General features: G+C 36.8%; 2 protein-coding genes across 2 annotated transcripts; both read left to right on the top strand.

Moving 5' to 3' along the window:
• The first annotated feature begins 661 nt into the window (after positions 1–661).
• timm21 (translocase of inner mitochondrial membrane 21) lies at positions 662–2,744 on the top strand. The gene is made up of 6 exons (XM_077624510.1): positions 662–1,099; positions 1,741–1,803; positions 1,899–1,996; positions 2,091–2,164; positions 2,274–2,379; positions 2,484–2,744. The coding sequence occupies exons 1-6, from the start codon at positions 781–783 to the stop codon at positions 2,574–2,576; spliced, it is 753 nt and encodes a 250-aa protein (XP_077480636.1). The 5' UTR covers positions 662–780; the 3' UTR covers positions 2,577–2,744.
• A 778-nt stretch (positions 2,745–3,522) lies between these two features.
• On the top strand, positions 3,523–9,425 carry LOC144092073 (uncharacterized). Its single transcript, XM_077624838.1, has 5 exons — positions 3,523–3,944; positions 4,404–4,469; positions 4,552–4,711; positions 6,165–6,297; positions 7,051–9,425. The coding sequence occupies exons 2-5, from the start codon at positions 4,450–4,452 to the stop codon at positions 7,269–7,271; spliced, it is 534 nt and encodes a 177-aa protein (XP_077480964.1). The 5' UTR covers positions 3,523–3,944; positions 4,404–4,449; the 3' UTR covers positions 7,272–9,425.
• The last annotated feature ends 12,713 nt before the right edge of the window (positions 9,426–22,138 follow it).

Raw genomic sequence — 22,138 nt, 5'->3', positions numbered from 1 at the left:
CCGCTTTATCCTCAGGGTCACAGGGGGTGCTGGAGCCTATCCCAGATGACTACGGGACACCCTAAAACGGTAGTCAGCTGATTGCAGGGAACAATGAGACACACTTGCATCCACACCTAGGGGCAATTTAAAGTGTCCAATCAGCCTACCATGGATGTTTTTGGAATGTGGGAGGAAACCGGAGTACCCAGAGAAAACCCACGCAGGCCCAGAGAGAATATGCAAACTCCACACAGGTGGACCAACCTGGATTTGAACCCATGACCCCAGAGCTGCCGTTCCGTTTCCGTAACTATCACTTATTTAGGTCTTTTGTAACTATCACTTATTTAGGTCTTTTGCCGAGTAAACACAGCTTATGAAGAAGCACCACCAATTTCGTCACACAGTTTCTGGGTGTGATGAGAAGTAGGCTTTTTGTGTTGTTGATAATGACGACGGGGCCTATGTCCGATTATTATTATTATTATTATTATTATTAAAATTAATTAATTCGTTCCCAGAATCGCCTATCCACACGAGGGTCGTGAGGTTTAAAATTAAGCAATTAATAACTATTTCAAAGCGCACTCCTCGTTGAATATCTCTGACGCAACATGGCCGACGAGAGACTTGCGATTGGCTCACAGTGCGTTTGAGACATCTAGACTGATAGTATATATTTGATCTATGATTTCAATGGCGCATTCTCTATTTGTAGGTTAGTTATCGTGGTTTTGTTTAGGTTTTTTGCATGACACAGTGCCATTGATCTAAATCTTGTACAATTATAAAACAATAATGGCGTATGTCCGTACTCTAAAATTCCTGTATCGTAATTTAACGCCAACATTGACGCAGAAATGCAGATTTAAAGCGGGCAATTTGTTATTCCACACACACCGAACAGAGTTAACCGTGCCGAAAATGACCTTCTTCCACTTCAGGCTTGAACTACCTGCGTGTAAATGTCGTGCTCTGAGTAATTTCCTTCAACCACACAGGGCGATTTCCCTTGACTTTAGTTTAAGAAGTAAAAGTCAGGAGCGAGCCGATGGACAAAAATCGGTATCCAAATACAACCAGAGTGGGTCCCCAACGCCATCAGCGACACGTAGAGGTAGGTAAGCGCTTGGACAAAATATTGCAAATTATCTCTTAAAGAATTTATAAATTATTATTATTATTATTATTATTATTATTATTATTATTATTTACAATGTCACACAGAACGATTGATTTTTTTTTCATTCATTCATGTTTTAAGCCTCATCTCAGTCAGTTTTATTTTATTTATTAGTTAAACAAAAAAGAAAAATGAAAAAAAATATTAAAAAAACAACCCCCAAAAATAAATTAATTTGAAAAACAGTCAGAGCTTTTTTTAAAGTGAATGTAATGCACATCCGTAGTATGGCATTATTATCTCTTACAGCATTTTTAAATTTTTATTTTTTACAATGTTACACAGAACGATTGATTTTTTTTCATTCATTCATGTTTTAAGCCTCATCTGAGTCAGTTTTATTGTATTTATTAGTTAAACAAAAAAAAGAAAAATATTTAAAAAACAACCCCAAAAATAAATTAATTTGAAACACAGGCAGGGCTTTTTTAAGTGAATGCAATGCACATCCGTAGTATAGCATTTCTGAAAGTTCTGGAAAAAAAAGATGATTAATTTATCCTGTACTGTCATGTTTTCTGTTCTTGCAAAGAAGTGTAAAAAAATCTGCTATTACAACTCGTTTTGTTTTGCAGTGAAAGAAGCTGGCCGCGATTTCACCTATTTGATCATTGTACTCGTTGGGCTTGGAGTGACAGGTCAACAGAACAACACAACAGATTGAAAGCATCATCTGTCAATATAATAGATATTTCACAGCAAATTTTTCCTTCCTTGTTTATGTGCATTTCAGGTGGTCTTCTATATGTGGTTTTCCAGGAACTGTTTTCGTCTTCCAGTCCAAATAAAGTATATGGGAAAGCTTTCAACATAGTCAAATTAGACCCAGAGGTAACAGACATTTATTTCATCATCACACAAAGAAAACACAGCACATTTGTTGTAATATTGTTTATATACAGTATTTTGCTGATTTTAATTACAGGTAATAGGCGCTTTCGGTGAACCAATAAAGTGTTACGGTGAGACGACTCGTCGAGGAAGAAGACAGCAAGTCAGGTTTGGAACCAAATGTCCGGCGACCAAACATCTGAGTACCGTGTTTTGGATCATTATGGGTTTATTAGTAGACAAGAAATACTTTTCTGTGTGTGTATTTCCACTGTAGTCATAGGGAGTATCAGAAGGATGGACTGAAGTACATGAGACTGAAATTTTACATAGAAGGGGCTGAACCGGGTGTTAAAGGCACAGTGCACTCGGAGTCAAAAGAGGTTTGTATTTCTGCTTTTGTATTAAATAAACTATGTGGGTAATTTGCAATTCCATGTTATAAACTGTTTTGTAATATTTTTTTGTCATATTTATTTCTGTCTAGAATCCCGAATCTGGAAAATATGAGTTCCTCTACATCTTTGTGGACATGGACACTTACCCAAGGCGTACTATCATTGTGGAAGATAACCGATAAAAACTAAACCAAACAGTAAAATAAGAGGACTACTCAGTGAAGACACCTTGTTTAAATACAATTGAGGGTGTGACTGTATATTTTGTATTAGTAGTTGTAATTTGAAAATAGCTGTGTATACAAATTTGATATGATTTTAGTGATTAAAATTGTTTGCTTTGAACAACATTTACTTGATTTAGATTTAGTTATCAAATATTGGTTTCTCTTTATCAATATTTCAGTTTGAATGTGCTAGGCAAGTATTTCCATTTCACCAAAATGTAAATGAGCAGCCCGGTGGTCGAGTGGTTAGTGCGTTAGCCTCACAGTGCTGCGGTCGAGGGTTCAATCACTGTGTGGAGTTTGCATGGATTTTCCAGCTTCTCCAGTTTTGTCCCACATCCAAAAAACATTCATGGTGGGCTGATTGGACACTAAATTGTGTGTGTGTGTGGTTGTCCGTCTCCTTGTGCCCTGCGATCAGCTGGCCACCGATTCAGGGTGTCCCCTGCCTCTGGCCTGAAGACAGCTGGGAATGGCTCCAGCACCCCCCGCGACCCTAATGATGATAAAGCGGTTCAGAGAATGAGATGAGATAGAACTGAAAAGGATTGTTGTTACATAAAAACCTATTAGATGGCGACAACGAGTCGCCTGATTTTTTTCCCTAAAGCTTGCTTGCGATCAATTATTATCGCAACACCGTGGAGAATATAAAACTTAGAAATGAGCCATAATCGTCAGATAATATATGGACTTCCTGTTCATTGACATTTTTTTCCTAGGGAACTTCCGCAGCATTCGAAGAAGTTCGTGATACCTACAAATTGTTTTAGAACATTCCTCTGCCGATTCAGTCTTTTTAGATTGAGTTTTTCCTATTGATACAGAGAAAATGAACGTAGTAGTATGTGGAAATAATAATAATAAATGAAGTAGCTGTTTGTTTTTTAGCTCCCCACGCTCGTTCCTGTGGTTAAATCGAGCATTTTCCGATTCTTATTGAAGGCATCATTTGAAACCCGCCCCCTCTCGAATAGAACGCCTTAGTCGCGAGCACCGGGTTTTAATGTAATGTTAGCCCAAAAGTACTTTTTTTTAATTTTCATTCGCATTTATCTCAGCCTGGCTTATTGTGGCTACTAAGTCACTAGTGTTCTCGCGGACTGCATTGAAATTGCTAGAATAGTTGGCCATTTTCTGGTGCTTTTCACCACATTGGTAGGATAGACGCAGGCGGCCGTGATTGTGGCCTGCTTTTCGGGCAGCTTTGTCTCAGCTGCTCCCCGGAGCTCGTCACATCACCGAACAGGAACAGGATGCAAGCCAGCCACTGGCCCAACTTTGCGGCTAACTAAACCCTCTTCTGCCGTCTAATGGATTAAAGTAAGCCTTCCCTACTTGTTCTGACTAAAGTTTGGTGGACGGTCAAAATGTTATGTTGCTAGCTTGCTTTTAAAATAGTTTTTTTTACGTAGAATAAAGTATTACTGTATGCGTTTGCCATTTTCTCATAATTGATTTTTTTTAAAGCATTATTTATTTATGAATGCGCAGTGACGTTTTTCTCGGCTGCTCTACAAAATAGGCGGTGTGTTCCAGAAGCGTTAGCTATAATTCACTATTTTAGTGTTTTTGTTTATTCAAGACTCAATAGTTTGGTGTTGTTTTGTTTGTTTGGCTGTTTGTTTGTTTTCAATGATTGTTTCTGAAATTTATCCTGGAAGCAGTCGACACAGCTGACAACACTCAAAGTTAATCAACTATTGCCCAAGCTATTGCCCATTGATAACGATATTAATGTTACATTATTTGCCCTAACTCTTGTTATTTAAACCTAAAAAGGGTTTGCTAGCCAAAACCACTGCCCACTGATTGGAGTCCAACCGAAATGGAGCTGTACTGGTATATGTGAGTATGATAATTATCTGTAGATAACTATTGAGCATAAATGGCAATCATGGTAACCTATCTGTCCTCCTCATCATCACAGAGTGGTCATCGTGTTCATCATTATCAAGATCTTCTTCTACGTTTGCTGGTATCGCTCGAGGCAGAGGCAGCTTGCTGCGTACCTGAGCAACCCTCGCAATGCCCAGATAGTCATTGTTGGAGGGAGGGCTTACCTCCATCAGATGTGTGAGAGACAGAGTGTAAGTTTCAACTCCATGGTATTTAAAATAAAAAATAAAATAAATAAAGTATTATAAGTATCAGGAAAACTGATGTAACTGCTTGCAATCCGTAGGAGTAACAGGAAGTAAAAAATAAATAAATAAAGGCACTAACCTTTGGTTTTTTGCACATGTAATGTGAATGTGCTTTGTTTTTTTAATGAAACTGATTCCATGTTTCTGCCATGCTACATGCCATTGATAACAATGTGCAGCTATGTATCACTATAACCATAACAATGGCATGTCAAGCAAAAATTAAGCATTATTTGCTCTATTAACGCAGACATTTTAATACATACCTTTAGACCAGGCGTGTATTCAATACAATATTTGAAGTGGATGTTTGCTATTGACAAGAATTACAACTGGAAATAGTCATTTTGATCATTTGAAATTGTCACTTTCTATTTGCGTTAGTCAGAAATGACTTGTCATCCCGTTCCTTTGAGGTTAACCATTCACGAGTTACTTTCCACTTTGAGACTTCACTGTAGCCACACCTTTCGATATCTCTCTTTACTTATATTGTGCACCTCGCATAAAATTTGCATAGCATTCAACCACATCCGAATTAGAAGTTGAATATTCACAGTTTTTGGCAGATGTATGCCTTCATTTATAGGGAGGGCTGTTTTTGTTCTCCCAATGCAATCCTTTGAGAAGGCACCAGAACTTTAGATAATAAAAAAATATGGTATTTGTTGTCAATATTTAAAATCAGCTCGGCTACGAAAATAAGTTTGTTGTCCGTCTTGTACGGGCTAAATTTAGTTTGAGTTGTAAATGGAAGTTACAGTCTAGCTAAATGGTTTGGCTGTGCTTACACAATTCTAGTACTGTTGTTATGAGAAATATTAGGGTAAGGTGATTTCAAAATGGTGTGAGGTGAAAATCAGTATTTAACTCTCTTGCATTTACTTGAAAACTGAATTCATGTTTCCCATTGACTTAAATGCATGAAAACAGTTTAGGTTAAAGTTTGATTTGGGAAACACTGGTGAGCTGCAACACTCAGACCGTCATGTCTGACTCATTTAAGGCATTTCCTGTTTTTCTCCACCTTCGCTCTTGTTGCGATAGCCATAACAAGACATCACAGTCAGTCATATGTTTTGCATTGTTTTTTTAATGAAAATCTTGTATATTATAAACTTAATGCGTAGTTTCCAAATGTATTGTTTCACAGGAATGTGATTAGATTCTGGCTTTCAGCATTTCCAAATGTTTGGCCTGAAGTGTTAAAAGAATAAGTATTTTAACAAGCAGAAAAAGAGTAAGATGTATGTAGTAAAACCTGTTGACCACCGCTTTATTACTTATCACGTTATTTGTAGTTTAACGCATATACTGCATGCTGTATCTGTTGTGTGTTCTCACTAGTAGACATCGATGTGTAACTGACGTTTAAATTTCTCCCCTCCCTCCGTAGCAAACCTCACTCTGGCCTAACTGGTACGGTGTGCCTGAGGACCTGGCACAAGAAGAGCCCACCACAGCGGTGCCACCTGCTGTTTCCATTTCTCACCTCGACATGCCACCGCCATATGATGCAGTCTCTAGAGGTAGCACACTCCTTGTTCACCCACATTTGAAGTTAAATTCCATACACTTGCCCTGTGCCACTAAAGTACTGTACCTGTCCAGATGCCTATCATGATATAAAAATACAAAAATATGTAAATGAATATTTTTTATACACAACTTTTTCTTGGAATGCAAAGCATATATTATATTACAAAGTATAACAATTTAATAAAACACTAATGACATGAAACAAAAATAATGCAACCGTAGCCTAGAATCTCCTCCTATTCCATATTGTTGTTTGATGCAATGGAAAATGGGAGAGATTTAACAAACAAAAAAAAGCAAACGAGTGGTTAAGCTAATTTCATAAGTGCATTCTGAAAATTGGGGGAGGTACTCAATCAACATCAATGGAAAAATCATTTACTTTTAATTTGCTAGTTGACCAACTATTCTACAACCCTGTATCCTCGTTATGTTTGAGCTATCTTGCTCTGTGAAGCGCTCCACGATCATTAGCTCACCTGGCTCCCTTTTGGCAAAGGACTCAAGGCGAGATAAGGCGAGTCCAGATGACTCAATCTGATTAGAGTCACTAAAGTCAGCTTCTTTGTATAAGCTGTACAGACGAAAGAAATTGAATCTGCAGCTGCCCAGTAGACAAATATTCTTTTGTGCTTGCCACAATCACATTACTGTAAGACACCAAAGCCCTCAGAGTATGTCTGTTTACTCCAAAGCTTTGATGTTCCCAAGACATTTCATCCCAACTGCGCATTCCTTTTCAGCGGACGATCTGAAGCCCCCTCCCTACAGCGAGTGTGCCCACGACGAGGAGGGCGATGCGCCTCGGCCCTCTCATCATACGCCTCTCATCTCTGAGGGAGGGGACTCCAGTAGCTCCAGTGAGGCACCACCCCCTTACACGCAGTCTCCCCTGGCCCAAGTCCGCCAACAAGAAGGGCAAACAATCCGCCCAGAGTCGCAACGTGAGAACCCGCCTAGCTAACTGATGAACAATCCCAGTTTTCCTTTTCTCAAATACTGCCTTCCGCAATGGACGCAAGCTTGCATGTGTGTTCTGTGGCCTTTGAAGCCTATTTTGGGTTGCCTTTCTTCCCTATTCAGTAGGCATTGGTTATAGCAAATGACATCAGCAAGCCCATGTGCCTCAAAACTTGCCCCGTAGCCATCATGAGTGTGACAGCTCTGATGTCAAAGCTTCAGCGGAGTCACAGAAATACTGTTCACACATTCAACTATAGCACGAGTGTAGCACATTTCACGCCTCTTTTTGAAATCGTTGGGAAAGATTGCCACAGACAAAACATTTCTTCAATTCCACTTTTGCCGAGACGACTTTTGGTCACAGTGCATTCGTTCAAAACATCTCAACAATAATTCCAAAGAAGAAACGGTTACATGAAGACCCGAGTGGTTAGCACATCGCCCTCAGAGTTTTTGGATCTAGGTTTCCATCCTAGGTCCGGACCTTCCTGCGTGGAGTTTGCATGATCTCCATAGGCTTGCGTGGGTTTTCTTCGGGTGCTCCGGTTTCTTCCCACATCTTAAAAACATATATGATAGGCTGGTTGAACACTCTAAATTGCCCCTGTGTGTCAGTGTGGGCGTGAATAGTTGTCCGTCTCCTTGTGCCCTGCGATTGGATGACCACCAGTTCAAGGTGTCCCCTGCCTGGTGCTCATAATTAGCTGAGATAAGATCCAGCACCCCCTGTCACCTTCGTGAGGATCAATGAATGAAAAAGACAGTTGCATTTCAGGACAAATAACTGCATCAGAATTAAGTTTTTGCTTTTGCCACAGTGTGTAGAATCTTACCTGTAAAGCTATATTATGGATTTTATTTCACAATTTCAAACACTTCCCCAAGTGATGTAATCAGTGCGGCTACTTACTTCTACTAACGGAAGGAAAAACCCAGTGTGTGGAAAGTAAGTGCATTTACCTTAGTGTTGAGACGAAGTATTCTACCCACAGAGGTAAAGTGCTTCAGTCTGCACGGGGTGCTCTAACACAAGAAAACAAGTGTTAAACATGAATCAAATAATGGTTTAGCTCAGCAACTCTAGCAACCGTATATTTAGTTCATTGACTATTAAAAAAAATGAACTAGATATATCCTTCCTGATGTTTTTCTGTGATCAGCAGTTCTGCCATGTTTTCCTTCCGTGTTGACAAAGGCTATATACGAGCTAAGCCATATTCAACTATTTGTCAAAATAAATTTGTTTTAATATACATTCAGACATTAATGTCCTAATTGATCCCTACATGGGCACGTGTGTTGTAACAATTTATTTAATGTAGCTTACTGAACCAACTAAGTGCCACCATAATCAATCCGTTTGCTGAGTGTTATTGCATAGGAGTTATGTGTGGTGTTGTGTATTGATGAACTGAGGGGTGTTTAAAAAAAGAAAAGAAAGAAATGGGGAAAAAACCTTAAGTTTTTGTGCCTTGATAAAACAATCACAGACGTGATCTTCAACATAATCGCAACCCTGGTATAACCTATTCCGACTGTAATGATGTAAAAAACATTAACATGTATGTGTGTAAATTTCATTGACTTTGTGTTAAAGGGCTTTTTTTTTGTTTAAGTCCATGTGAATTTTAGTCCTGCCAAATGAAAAGTAGCCAAATTATTTTAACGGCTCCTTGTCTACTTATAAGTGGACCATGGGTGGTCAACTCAAATTCTGCTATCGCAATATCATTACCATCCTTTTTGTTATTTTTTATTATGGTTTAACTGCATTTCAACTTTCAAGTTATGTCGCTTTTTATAAACTTTTGGCGATATCTACACTTTCAGGTATTTGAGAATGAATGAATTAAAGGTTTAAATTGTGGTTATGGCTGTTTTGCATTGTGAAGACAAATCAGTCGCGTGGTCCTATTTCAAATGTGAGCGATGAAGTGTGAAATTTTTAGTTTTGAATGCAGCCTGCCTCGTGACGAGAATTGTATCTAAGTGCCAGGATTTGTTTTTCACTCAACTTTACATCCACTTTGTTAGCTTCTCAACACAGCTCTATTGCGTTGAATCTCATCCGTTTGTGGCTTTGGGATTTATGCGTTGGAATTTTTATTTTATGGGGGGTGCATCTCCTGCATTAAACTTCTTCTTAATACTTTAAGTGTTTTTTTCTTTTGACAATTCTAGAAGTAGCATTTTGTAATTGTTAAAGTAGAAGTTGGGCTTAGTACACCTATTTTCTCTAAATTAACTAGAGAAAAACACTCCAAAAATGGAGTCTTCCCCACCATTCCCTTTAATAAGGAACTTTGGGCTCCCAAACTGGCGAGTCCCATTTATTCAAGTCGCATGACAAGATAATTTTCTATGGAAAAGATCAGATTACAAGTTGGTTTCTTTTTGCTACCCAGAATGTAACTCATGATTAATGGCATAAAATAATTTGTTAAACACAATAACTCCAAAAGAAATATAGCCATTGTGTAAGACATTTCTTTTTTATTCATAAAGCCTTTTTCTCATAGATGGCGATAATAGAGCCTTTCGATTTATGTTTGTAGTGGATATAACAGCATTTTAGTATTTTTTGCCAGGCTATCCTGAATAAAAACAAGGGGTTCAGCTTCTATGTGGCCTTTTGAAGTAGAATAAGAGGTAATGTTAAACGTTAACTCCCTCCGGTTTATCTCATTCACTGCCAGCCCTTCTATTTGAAATGGATTTAAGCATATTTTTCACATAGTACATACCTTTTTCGATCCAGCTATCTTCCGCCATCTCTAAAATTCACACATCAATCATCCTCCAAGAAATGTTACATACTTCCTTTTAAGTTGAAAATGAACTGCTGACTCGACCCAAAGAAAATTAGAACTTGCTTGATATGGAGAGGTCATTCCACTCTTCACTGGAAAAACAACCTTTGCTGAGTCTGCTTTTCTGGCATATCCATGAACAAACCACCTTTTGCCTTAGGGTGATGCTGGGATTGAAATGTGTCGGTGTTTTTGTTTGGCAAGTGAAATTTTCACACACAAACCACCCACATGACGAGACAGCTAAATTCCACCTCTTCTTTCGAATCCCCAAACTCAGATATTTCTCTCTGGTGTATTGTACTAAGTCACAGATGTAAAGACCCCTGCTTATATCTGGTCCTTTGTTCTGTTTTATGATAGGATTCTGATCCCTTTTATTGGCTGATAGTCAGCCAAAGTACATTGGTACTTAATATCTATATCCCATTAGTTTGTTTCACTCACTAAAATCTGGTAGTGTAGTCTTATGTGACTGAGTTGGTTTAATTGAGAAAAACAGCAGGAAATGAGAGTGTAAATAAGCGTATTTGTTCCATTTAGTAATTTTACTTTTGCATTTGTGCATGCAATAGATTTTCCTCTGTTGGGCTTCTCATCCATCTTGAGAAGTGATGTAACAATGTAAACATATACATGGTAATTACACACAAAATCGTGTACTGTAATGTCATGAAACTTTTTAACACTGATCACTCACAACAGATTCTTCCTAGTTAAAATTTCATTGCTGTAAATGGGAGTAAACTGGTTAACATTTTGGGGAAGTCTGGAGCTTTACACAATAGAGCACAGGTGTCAAAGTGGCGGCCCGGGGGCCAAATCTTGCCCGTCGCATCATTTTGTGCGGCCCGACGAAGTAAATCATGAGTGCCGACTTTCTGTTTTAGGATCTAATTAAAATGAAGAGTATAGATGTATATTAAATTTCCTGATTTTCCCCCTTTTAAATCAATAATTGTAATTTTTAATCCATTTTTCTGTGTTTTTAGTTCAAAAATCATTTTGTAATATCTAAAAATATAGAAAAAAAGCTAAAATAAACATTGTTTTAGATCTATAAAAAGCTGAATATTCAGGGCTTTTAATCCAGTTCTTTTAATCCATTTATAAAAATTCTATCTAAGTTTATCTAAAATGGTCCGGCCCACATGAAACCGAGTTGACGTTAATGCGGCCCGCGAACCAAGCCGAGTCTGACACCCTTGCAATAGAGTATATTCAGTCATCAAGTGGAATAAGTATGGTGGCTAGATAAATAGCACTGCGCCGCATGGTTGGGGACTTTTTAGTTCTAACAAAAGGCCTGAGGGGAGTTCCTTTCTAAAGTTTTGGAAGTCTATAAATGGAAGTTGTGTGGGCCTTTTGTCAAATCACCCAGAAGAATAAAGGGCCAGTACTACATTATGGTGGTCACCTTATGCTGCTGCAGAATCAAAGGAGATTAATAGTAGTTGTATTATCAAGATCATAATCAATTTTTATTTTTTATTTCTGTGTTGAACTTTGTTGTTAAATAGCACAACTGCACTGCACAATTTTAAGAGATGTTTCTAAAGAAGTAAAATACTCTCAGGCTTTTGCTTACCTTTAATGGAAGGGTGAAATCGGGGGTCAAAATACGCCCAATAATAAGTTTACCCCCATTGATTCTAATGTGTTGGGCATACGTGAGTGTTAATCACTATGATAAGACATCAGATTGAATTCCATATATTTCCGCGTACTTTATGTAATCCACTAGATGGCTGTGTTGCTCTATTGGCCGTGATGAAATGTTTTGTAGCTCTGGTTTTTATAGTTATTTATGACAAGCTACCAGTATGAAATAGCATTTTTATTACCATAAATACAACCATCTATTTCCTTAACCACCAGGCAATCAAAACCACACCTATTACTCACACCCAGAACTACAATTTGTTTTAATTTGACTTAGTTAATGTGTATGTTTTGGGGAAACTAGAAAAAAAAACTATCCAGGTAATGGATATGTGTGCTGACCAATAGCTCGAATTAAGTAAAAACTGGATTCCAAAAGGCTATGACGCTGTAAAAATGGTGAATAAAATCAGATTGCAACTATATGGGGAGGTGCCAACTTTGAATACATATTTTTTTAGACTGGAATATAGATGACAGATAAAAAGTTCAAACTGCGATTAAAAAAAGAGCATGTTTAGAGAGAGTTTTTATTCCATAATTTCAATTGCGCATACATATAACGATGCTGAAAGACTAAATGCCACTAAATAGGTAAAAAAGAAACTTGATTGATAATATGAAGAACTTCTCTAAGTGTCTCTCAGGCCACAATTTTGGACAGATATATCAAAAAGGTGTTTCTTAGCAAAGAATTAAAAGGCTTTTTTTAGTTATCATCCATAATTCTCAATAATAATCAAATTTTGTCTTTAAAACATAAATGACCAGTTTCACCTTAACATATTAACTTTTTCTATTCGTTTGCAGCATGACAAATGTGATAAGACATTTTAAAAAGCAGCTTTTGTTTCCTTTTTAGTCTCCACTTTGTGCAGATGTAGGACATTTTTGCCTTAGCACATATGTTTTGGTCAAATAACAGCTGAGAATATTTAATTCTGTGAGATCAGCAGATGTGGACTCATTGATGTTTTTATTAGAAATATTAGCATTTTTGAGAAAAGAACAGTGATCCATCTTGTGAACTGATGTACTAATCATAATATCTCCCCTCACTAGGCAAATGCATAATACATAAACACACCCAAGGCTCTTATTTAGCAGATCACAATGTTGAGGTCTCTACAATGTTATGTACAAAGTCTTGCACTCACATTGGTACGTATCAAACTTTGAGAATTTTAAACAGGGGGTGTCTTTAAATGAGTGCTTGATTCTTCATCAAACAAGGAAGCCCAGATTTCCCAGATTTTTCCCTGACTGGAGAAAAATTTATATTTTAAATGCTCTCTGACTGACTCTTATGAAGGCTATAGTTTTGTTGTTGTTGTTGTTGTATTTATACTTACTAATCTGCTTAATATTACTTACCAATATTTCCTAATGCATTGCCAGTGCTTATGGACACAGACAACCATGCACACGCACACCCATACCTAGCCAAAATACAACATATGTAAAAAATAAGTTGAAGTATTTTTTAAGATTTAAAGGATAAAACACATTTCAGGTTTGTTTTTAAGTGAATGTTTATTAAAAAAAACACTGTAAAATGTTCTACATTTAATAGTTTGTTTTTGAACATTACTTTGTGTAAGTTACTTATACTCTCACGAATCCTCCCCAAACAGCAAAGCGCAATGCTCATCATATCTGACAAGAAACATGATGATGGATTATTAATATACTCCTTGTCAGGCCCTGTAAAACCATGTCCTTAGTGACAATACTGCCTTTGCAGTTCAATATTTGAGATGTACACGCATACCGGTTTTCATCATTAATAAGTGAAATGCTAGAAACTATAGACAGAAAAGAGAAAACATTTGCAATGTAGGCTTCCATATCGTGTAGTATTTATTACTTCCGGTGACGAACAGCATACATCCAACAAAGGTCAACATATTACTAACAAAATGGTATAATGGTCTAGGTTTTGTGTGATTTTAATGTGGCATTCTCCTAAATGATGGTCAGGTTCCATCCATAACATACAGAGTAGAGAATGTTTAATTACCAATGTACATAAGTAGCTGAAAATTAACTGAGGGCTATTCTCGTTTGTTAAGATTTAGTGGGAAATATACACCGATATTGAGTGCTGATAGTACTGTCAGGTTTCCAGGGAGTTTCTGGAAAATCTTTCGAGAGACTTTTACAGTCCAGACAAGTTCATTTATGAGCAATGACAACCAATCCCATCCGTTTACATTGTGCATGCAGAATTCCATCTCAAATGCCAACACTCCCATAGCAGCTCTCACCAGGACTACCAGTCGATTGTCTTTATACGAATGAATTCACACTTGACAGATGTACTGTACAGCTGGACAATATATATGGCCGCAAATCTAGACTCTGGCAGAAGCTCTTATCATTTTGGCAGTGCTGCAATATTCCCGCCTCCACTGCCAGGGTTCTCTTTTGAAACATTTGCAAGCAGACAGCCAGGAATTAGATTTGGGATTAAGGTGCGAGTGGGTTCGGATCGACTCTCCATCAATGAAATTGGAAGTGATAAGTCCACCCAGACACTGTCTCGGTTCCCGTTCATCAACGTGCTGTTGTGAGGAACTGTGACTAATAACACTAGATGGGAAGACTACTATAGCTTGTACAACCTTTTATGTATAAGTTTTTGATTGTCAACAAGATGCCAAGATCAAGTGTAGTACTTTAAAAAAAATGCGTGTTGTGCATGGCGAGTCATTTGTAAAGCTGCGCTCGGTTAAAAAAAAAAAGGGATTTTTTTTCATATTTAGCGCCACAAGGTGTTTCAAATATGGTATGAACATTTTAGTCACGTTTTTGCACATTTACAACAATATTTAGCAACTTAAGTATTGATTTCTAAGTAAAAAGTGCTAAATATAGATTTAAATGTTAAATCTAAACCCTAAATGTAATTCCTAAATCTAAATGTTAAATATCCCCCTAACCCTCTTAACTAAATATTTAGCTAATATGCACATTCAAATGACCGGTGACCGGAAGTAACAAAATAAAAGTCAGAGGAGCTCTTTTGCTTTTGGTCACTGGTCATTTGAATTAGCATATTAGCTAAATGTTTAATTGAGACACTTAATATTTATATTGAGGATTTAGATTTAATGGTTAGGATTTATACTTGGGGTTTAGATTTAACATTTAAATTTACAATTTAGCTTTAACATTAAATTTTTCTATTTAGATTTAACAATTAGGATTTAGATTTATGATTTACACTTGGGGTTTAGATTAACATTTTATTAATATTCAATTTATATTTCATATTCAAAGTTATAATTTAGAATTTATATTTACAATTTTGATTTAACATTTATATTTACGATTAAGATTTAGCACATATTATTTATAAATAAATATGAAGTTGCTAAATATTATTGTAGAAGTGAAAAAAGTAACTTTGTCTCTTTGTTGTCTTTTTAACCGGTCACAGTTTAACAAACGGAGCCCCATAGTTGTGCATGTAGTCAGTTTGATTTAGATTTATTTAAATTTGATTGAATACAGGCATGCCTTTGCGCAGTCCACCAAATGTCACCACTCATTCTCTTTGAACAAATCCAGATCATGCATGCAAACACATGTGCACAAACTGTACTCAGGTGAAGGACATTTCACTTCACTTTGTAGCCACTTTTAAATTCCTTTCTTGATAGGAATCCTTGGACATTGCATAAAAGGCGAGTGAGATAGACAGGCTTTCCAAAAATCTACTTTTTGTATGAGCAAACTTGAACTCCTACAATGCTGCCTAACCTTTCTTTAAAAAGGCTAATGGGGACATCCTTTCATACATTACAATATCTGCAAGACTCCTTTGTATTTATTGTGTGTTTCTTGGAAATAAACTCAAACTCCCCTAACATACTGGTCAAGGAAAACAGCCAAATCCTTCATCAGTCACATTGCTCTTTCATTGATGTTTTTAGGATGATCTGCTTATTTAACCCCACATACCGTAATTTTTGGATAGTGTAGCGTAGATATGAACATGTACGAAGGTCCAATGTGTGTTTCAGTTCAACATTGACCTTCTTGATCTCCAGTATTACAGTTTATTCCTTATTTGTATGATGAAATCCTTTTTAAGGTCTTGTAGAAATGAACAAAATGACCTAAAATGGAAGTTTCAAACCCAAAGGATTAGAAAATATGTGGGTTCACTCATGAACTCATAAATAATGGCATCTTGTCAGATGATTAATGTAATTAAATTATGTACAACTTATTTACAATAATGTAAAGCACACTTTAAATTACTGTCCGATGAGAATGAAACTTGAGATAGAACACAACTTAGTGTTTTTTTATAATTATAATTTCATAACTAAAAAACATTTAGACTTAAAACAACTCTATCCATGTTTTTCCTCCATAAATATGTCAAGATTTCAAAAAAACTCAAATTTTATATCCTCTCCAAAGACATCCAGAATTTCTAGTATAAAGAAACACATTGCTTTTTTTGTTGCAGTTAAAAATATAATCCAAACAATCTACTTCCTTTGCAATTATGCCGTTTTCCTACAGCCAGATACTTGGCATCTTTTCTTGGCAGCAAGTTTGTTTGTGTCTGGTTGGGAAAGGGGGGGGTGTTCTGTTTATCTCCGCTGCAGGTGTTCATCAGTGAGGCCTTTGCTATGTTTTGTAAGTTTTCATTACAGAAAACAGGTGCTCATACAGAAATGTGCTCCCAAAAAATTGGAACATTGGAGCCCCATTTAGATGTCTTCGAGCCTCATTCCACCAAAAAACTGAACCTCGTGTAAGCTTTTAAGAGTAATACAGTAATACCTCATTTATTGCAATAAATAGGTTCTCTGACCTGCCGCAATACGTGAATAACAATAACGTTGGGACAGTGGTGTCTATTTAATATTATTTACTTACTTTTAAAACCCTCTTAGTCCTATTATTTAACTTACCCATTACAATAATGTTCTATTCTTGTACCAACAAGAACAATAATTAAGAAATATCATTTAATAATAAATAAAATAAAGACTGCACTGTACTTTGTGGTTATGTTCTCCTTTTGACAGTCAGCTATCATATGGCCAAATAATCTTGCATACAACAATATTCTTATTATGAGACATAACAAAGCTCTTTGCATTCTTACTAAAAGTGATGGAAAACGTATTCCTAATTTCGGTCTCGTCCTTCTTGATATGCAGTTGTGGTCAAAAGTTTACATACACTATTTTTGACCCAGCAGATTTGATCACTTATATCTGTTCACCCATAATAAAGTCATAAAAGAACCAAACTTCATGAATGTTTTTTGTGACAAAGAAGTATCTGTTCCAATCACTCTATCAGAGAAAAATCAGAGTTGTAGAAATAACTGGAAACTCAAGAGAGCCATGACATTATGTTCTTCACAAGTGTATGTAAACTTTTGACCACAACTGTAGGTAGGTTAACACAAAAAAAATTGAAAAAAGAGTTACAAACTCCATGTTTGATTCTATCACCATGATGGGTTTGAGAACTACCATGTTTTCAACAACATCATTACATGAATATGTATATATAAATAAAATGTAATTTGGTAATGCATTGATGCATTTTGTTCCTCCGCCATCCATTTCAATGACGACAAACATATATACGTATGTCCACGCTTATGGACACTGTGCCCTGGTCAATGGACTCTGATGCTCCTCAACATTAGCATGCACATGTCAACTTTTCCTTTTTTTCCACACAGGACTGATATATAGGAAAACAAAAGTAAATTACCTTTCCAGGACCAGGCATGCAACTTGGGCATCTGTCCTCATTTTTTACTTCCTTATCAGTTATTTACATTGTTCAAAGGCATCTCCGATGCATATCCTTGTTTTGTTTTTGAATTCGTCATTATTCATTTGACTTTTAGAATAAGGTATTTTTTAGGACACACAATTGTTCATTCTGACTGTGAAAGTAAAAGAAACCATAGTTGAAGCAGTCTAGGATATTGCAGGAAATCATCCTTGCTCGAGTATTGAGATAAACCTTCCTTTTTGAGTGATAAGTCATGCCACTCTAAAAAGTACATACATTAACTTTTAAAACTGTGACTTATTACATCTAATCACCTTATTATTAGTGGTGCAAAAACAATCACCCAATAGTCCTCTCTACTTGCTGATGTGACTTTTTGTTTGCGGGGTCAAATATGGAGCCAGCCCAAACAGAACAAGTGTGCAGATGATTGATGTCTATATTTCCAAATCATTCTAATGAGTTCTCTTTCCATATTGCAGATTCATTAGAAGCAAAGGAACTCTGCATTACTGAGAATTATAGGAAATCATAATACCCCGGTAATGGCAACGATAATTGTCTTTTACTGCACATTCTCAATGCTATTTTTGTCCTGATGATTCTTTCGTTTTCCTTTATGGGACATTAAATCACTGACATTTACTAGAGTGATCTATCTAAAAGACACATTAGACCAGGGGTGTCAGACTCGGGTTGGTTCGCGGGCCGCGTTAACGTCAACTCGATTTCATGTGGGCCGGACCATTTTAGATAAACTTACATAGACTTTTTATAAATGGATTAAAATCCCTGAATATTCAGTTTTTTATAGATCTAAAACAATGTTTATTTTAGCTTTTTTTTTAAATATATTTTTAGATTTTACAAAATGATTTTTGAACTAAAAACACAGAAAAAAGGATTAAAAATTTACAATTATTGATTTTAAAAGGAGGAAAATCAGGAAATTTAATATACATCTATACTCTTCATTTTAATTTGATCCTAAAACAGAAAGTCGGCACTCATGATTTACTTTCCCAGGCCACACAAAATGATGCGGCGGGCCAGATTTGGCCCCCGGGCCGCCACTTTGACACATGTGCATTAGACTTTCCACAAGGCAATGCATGCATCTTACCCACGGGGCAAATCACACAGGAAGGCCAGAAAACACCAGGGATCGAACCCATTATCTTAGAACTGTGAGGTGAACGTGATACCCGCACTTTCATCCTGTCCCCCACCAAATATTTTTTTTCATTTTCCGTACCGCTTATCCTCACCGATGTTCCTTCTAAGCTGCACGCGTGCGCAATTGCGCCCTACTCTCGTCTTCTCTGCGCATAGCAAATCATATGGAGCGCACAACATAAAATCCCAATGTTTTCTTTTTTTTAGCTGTGAGCCCGACGTGCGAACCACTCTTCTGCCGGGCCGCCCATTCATAGATATTAATCATTACATTGTATTATTACTAAATCATTTATGTGTAGTAGACATACACCTGCTTATGGCAGGTGTGATACTGGTGTGTGCCCATAGCGAGCAATGATGATGTTGCTCACACCGGTGCTCAGTGTGCTCAGGGAGGTTGTCTTTCTGCCCAGACAAACAAAAAATTAGAGGGAACATTGATCCTCACTAGGATCATGGGGGTGCTGGAACCTATCCCACCCAAAAGATCAAAACTTGTTTTAGTGTGGTCATTGCGAATGAATTGTATTCCTCCAAGTTCTCTGTTGCAGGTGACGTCAGACCCTGCTGAACAGCTCATATATTACTTTTATTTCCTCTTTCCTGGCACATCCATTGAAGCTCCAAATAGGTGAGGGAAAAATTATAGTTTTGATGGGACATAAAAAATTATTTAAAAGATAATAATCTTTTCTAATACATTTTAAACTACTAAAACGATGGCACACGGGAAAAAGGGTTTGAGGAATTATATATAATACATTCTTTAATTGAGTGTTGCTGCCCTTTAAAATGCTTTGCCTTGAGAAGAATGGTGCTAATTCTCCCCTGGCTAGGAATAAACATGAAATGAGTACTCGCATAAATGGCTTCATGTTTTCTATTAACATAATCTTGAGCAGATTTTGCATATATAACCAGTGAAATTGATTTTAGAAGGAGAAGAAAAAAAGTGACAGAGGATGTACAATCCTAAGATAGACAAGTCAGTGCCTCAATAAACAAATTGTCCACATATGAGATTGTCTTGTGCAGGCTGAATCTTCCTCATTTTAACCTTAATTAAATCTCCAAACTGCCCATGGGCCAAAGCCTTCACAACTCCAAACTATCAATTCCCATGATTGAATTTTGCAGTTCATCTCTCTAGCCCGTACCGTCACCCATTCACCGATGGCATTGGAAAGACGAAAAGGGTCTTATTTTAAAGATTACAAAGCAAAAGGGGCTACAAAGAGCGAACATTTTAGCAGGAGCAAAAAAAAAATAGAATAAGGCCTCAGACTAAGCTGCTACATTTCATTATGTCACTCAGTCCATTCATTCACTAGTTTCTTTAGGAACTTTAGGCCCCTTAAGCACTTTTTATGCTACTCTGGTGCATTGGAATTGTATTGTCAGAACCTTGAGAAGAAATCTGTGATAAGGGAGAAAATATATGAAATATTTTGCCTTAACAAGGTTTTTATGCCATGTAAAAAGCTCCAATATTTTCTGTATATATAAACTCCTCCTTGAGCTGTCACTTCAACCTATAGTAGAATAATACTAGAGTAATTTTTTTTTAAATTCATTTTCTTTACTGGTTATTGGATGAGCCTGATCCTCACAATGGTTGCCTTCTGTCTATACAGTCTCTGATAGCCTGTCCTTGCACAGCAACTAATTACCACATACAAAGTCATGCCTTCACTTTATGATTGACTACTTCTTCCAACATAAATTGTGTTTAAAATATTAACTAAAGGTAAAATTTAAGAAATAAGATTTGCCAGCAAGATGTTTTTATTTTCTTAAAATTAAATCAATAATATTCTTTAAAAAATTGAGTATCCGGTTATGTACACATATCTTGTAAAATGTTTTTTTTTTTTTTTTTTACAAACTTTTACTAGTGTTCATGATAGAAGTAAAGTAATCTAATTCGATTAAAATTATAGCCACCTCATTTTGGATAAATGTGTTACTTTGGAATTTAATACTTCACACTTTTAATATTCTTTTATTCTTTACTTAAGTACTGATCATTTCAGAAACGACTGCATCATTTGCTTTCTGTTGTCTTATGTAGTAATTATGATTAACTTAATATTATTTAAGGAAATAATAATAAAATCTAAAAGCCAGACATTAGACTTTTTAATGTCCATGTATACTCTTAAAATGAAGTTAAACTGTACAAAACTCTGTAAATATGCTACAAACACAAAACCATCAATGTTGTCTATTACTGATGTAACTGTTATATCGTGCTATTATTCAACCTAAAACTATTCTGCCTTCATTTCAACATGGATTTAATATTTCTTTGAGTTTTGCTGATGAATTAACCACTTCATAATTTTAGGCTGAGTTTTAACGTTTCCCCGGTGGCACATATACTTTCTCCCAGTCAGTGACAGTTATGGCCTCATTGTCCAATCCTTCTTCAACGGAGCATGACAATGAAAGTAGACTGCATGGACTCCTCAAGGCTGTGGCCGATGCCGTAGGAGGGCCATAGTGCGGCTGAGGGATGACATAGCATTGTGGCCGAGATGGCTCGTTGAGCGTGTAGAAAAGGAGCCCAAGATGAAAAATGGCTGCGTGCTTTCACAACTGGAATGGCCTTTGTAATTCTCCTTTGTTTTCACTTGCTTCATTCATCCCCATTCTCACACCTCCTCCTACTTTTCACCTCCCCTTCATCAACTCCAGCACCCCTGGCAGGTCAATGTACAATGTGTGCGAAGGAGGGTATATTTTGCGTGCCGCTATCTTTCAAAAAATGTCTGTCTTCAGCGGGGTTTTCCCAAGTTGTGGATGACCTAAGGCTTGAAAGTGCTGACAAAAGGCTGTATGACGAATAACTTGTTTTCAAGGTTCAAGTTACAGTCCAAAAAAAGCGCAACCTGGTGTAGGTGTTATATTTTCTAAAGGAAAAAGTCATATTTCACTCTAGACAGTCTTACATTGTCCTGAAGATGATGTAATGTTATTGAAGTAAGTTTGATTTGGCCGTGCTATGTATATACTATACAGTGGTACCTCGACATACGAGAAATTCGAGATACGAGTAAAATTTCGGGGAAATATTTATCTCGAGATACGAGACAAATTTTGATATACGGGCGGACACAGGACCCGAGATGCTGCTCATAAGAACATCATGGCCACTGTCTCTCTCCCAGCAACTCCCTCGTGTAATGTCTCTGTGGTCGCAACTCCCTCTTTGTAATGTCTCTGCGAGCACTGGGCGGAGCGTTGCATTTTTTTCAGTGTTTTTTTTCCCCCGTTAGTCATTGTGAATTGCGAGGCGATCGCTAATACGAGTTGTATAAACTACTCGTTGACAAGTGGTCGTGCGTTATCCTATTGTGAGGACATTTGTGTGCATAATTTTCGGAATATTTTGAAGGGAATACAAAAGCATATATTGTGATGTGAAAATGGTACT

This window comes from Stigmatopora argus, chromosome 17 (assembly GCF_051989625.1).
Source record: "Stigmatopora argus isolate UIUO_Sarg chromosome 17, RoL_Sarg_1.0, whole genome shotgun sequence".
Lineage (NCBI taxonomy): Eukaryota > Metazoa > Chordata > Actinopteri > Syngnathiformes > Syngnathidae > Stigmatopora > Stigmatopora argus.
This window is presented reverse-complemented; position numbering and strand designations above follow the sequence as displayed.

Bases quoted from the DNA above. Each gene is read 5' to 3' on its own strand.
- timm21 (XM_077624510.1), top strand. From the start codon at position 781: ATGGCGTATGTCCGTACTCTAAAATTCCTGTATCGTAATTTAACGCCA. The intron at 1,997-2,090 runs GTAACAGACATT...TTTTAATTACAG, and splicing joins TAGTCAAATTAGACCCAGAG to GTAATAGGCGCTTTCGGTGA. The intron at 2,380-2,483 runs GTTTGTATTTCT...ATTTCTGTCTAG, and splicing joins TGCACTCGGAGTCAAAAGAG to AATCCCGAATCTGGAAAATA.
- LOC144092073 (XM_077624838.1), top strand. From the start codon at position 4,450: ATGGAGCTGTACTGGTATAT. The intron at 4,470-4,551 runs GTGAGTATGATA...TCATCATCACAG, and splicing joins ATGGAGCTGTACTGGTATAT to AGTGGTCATCGTGTTCATCA. The intron at 6,298-7,050 runs GTAGCACACTCC...ATTCCTTTTCAG, and splicing joins ATATGATGCAGTCTCTAGAG to CGGACGATCTGAAGCCCCCT.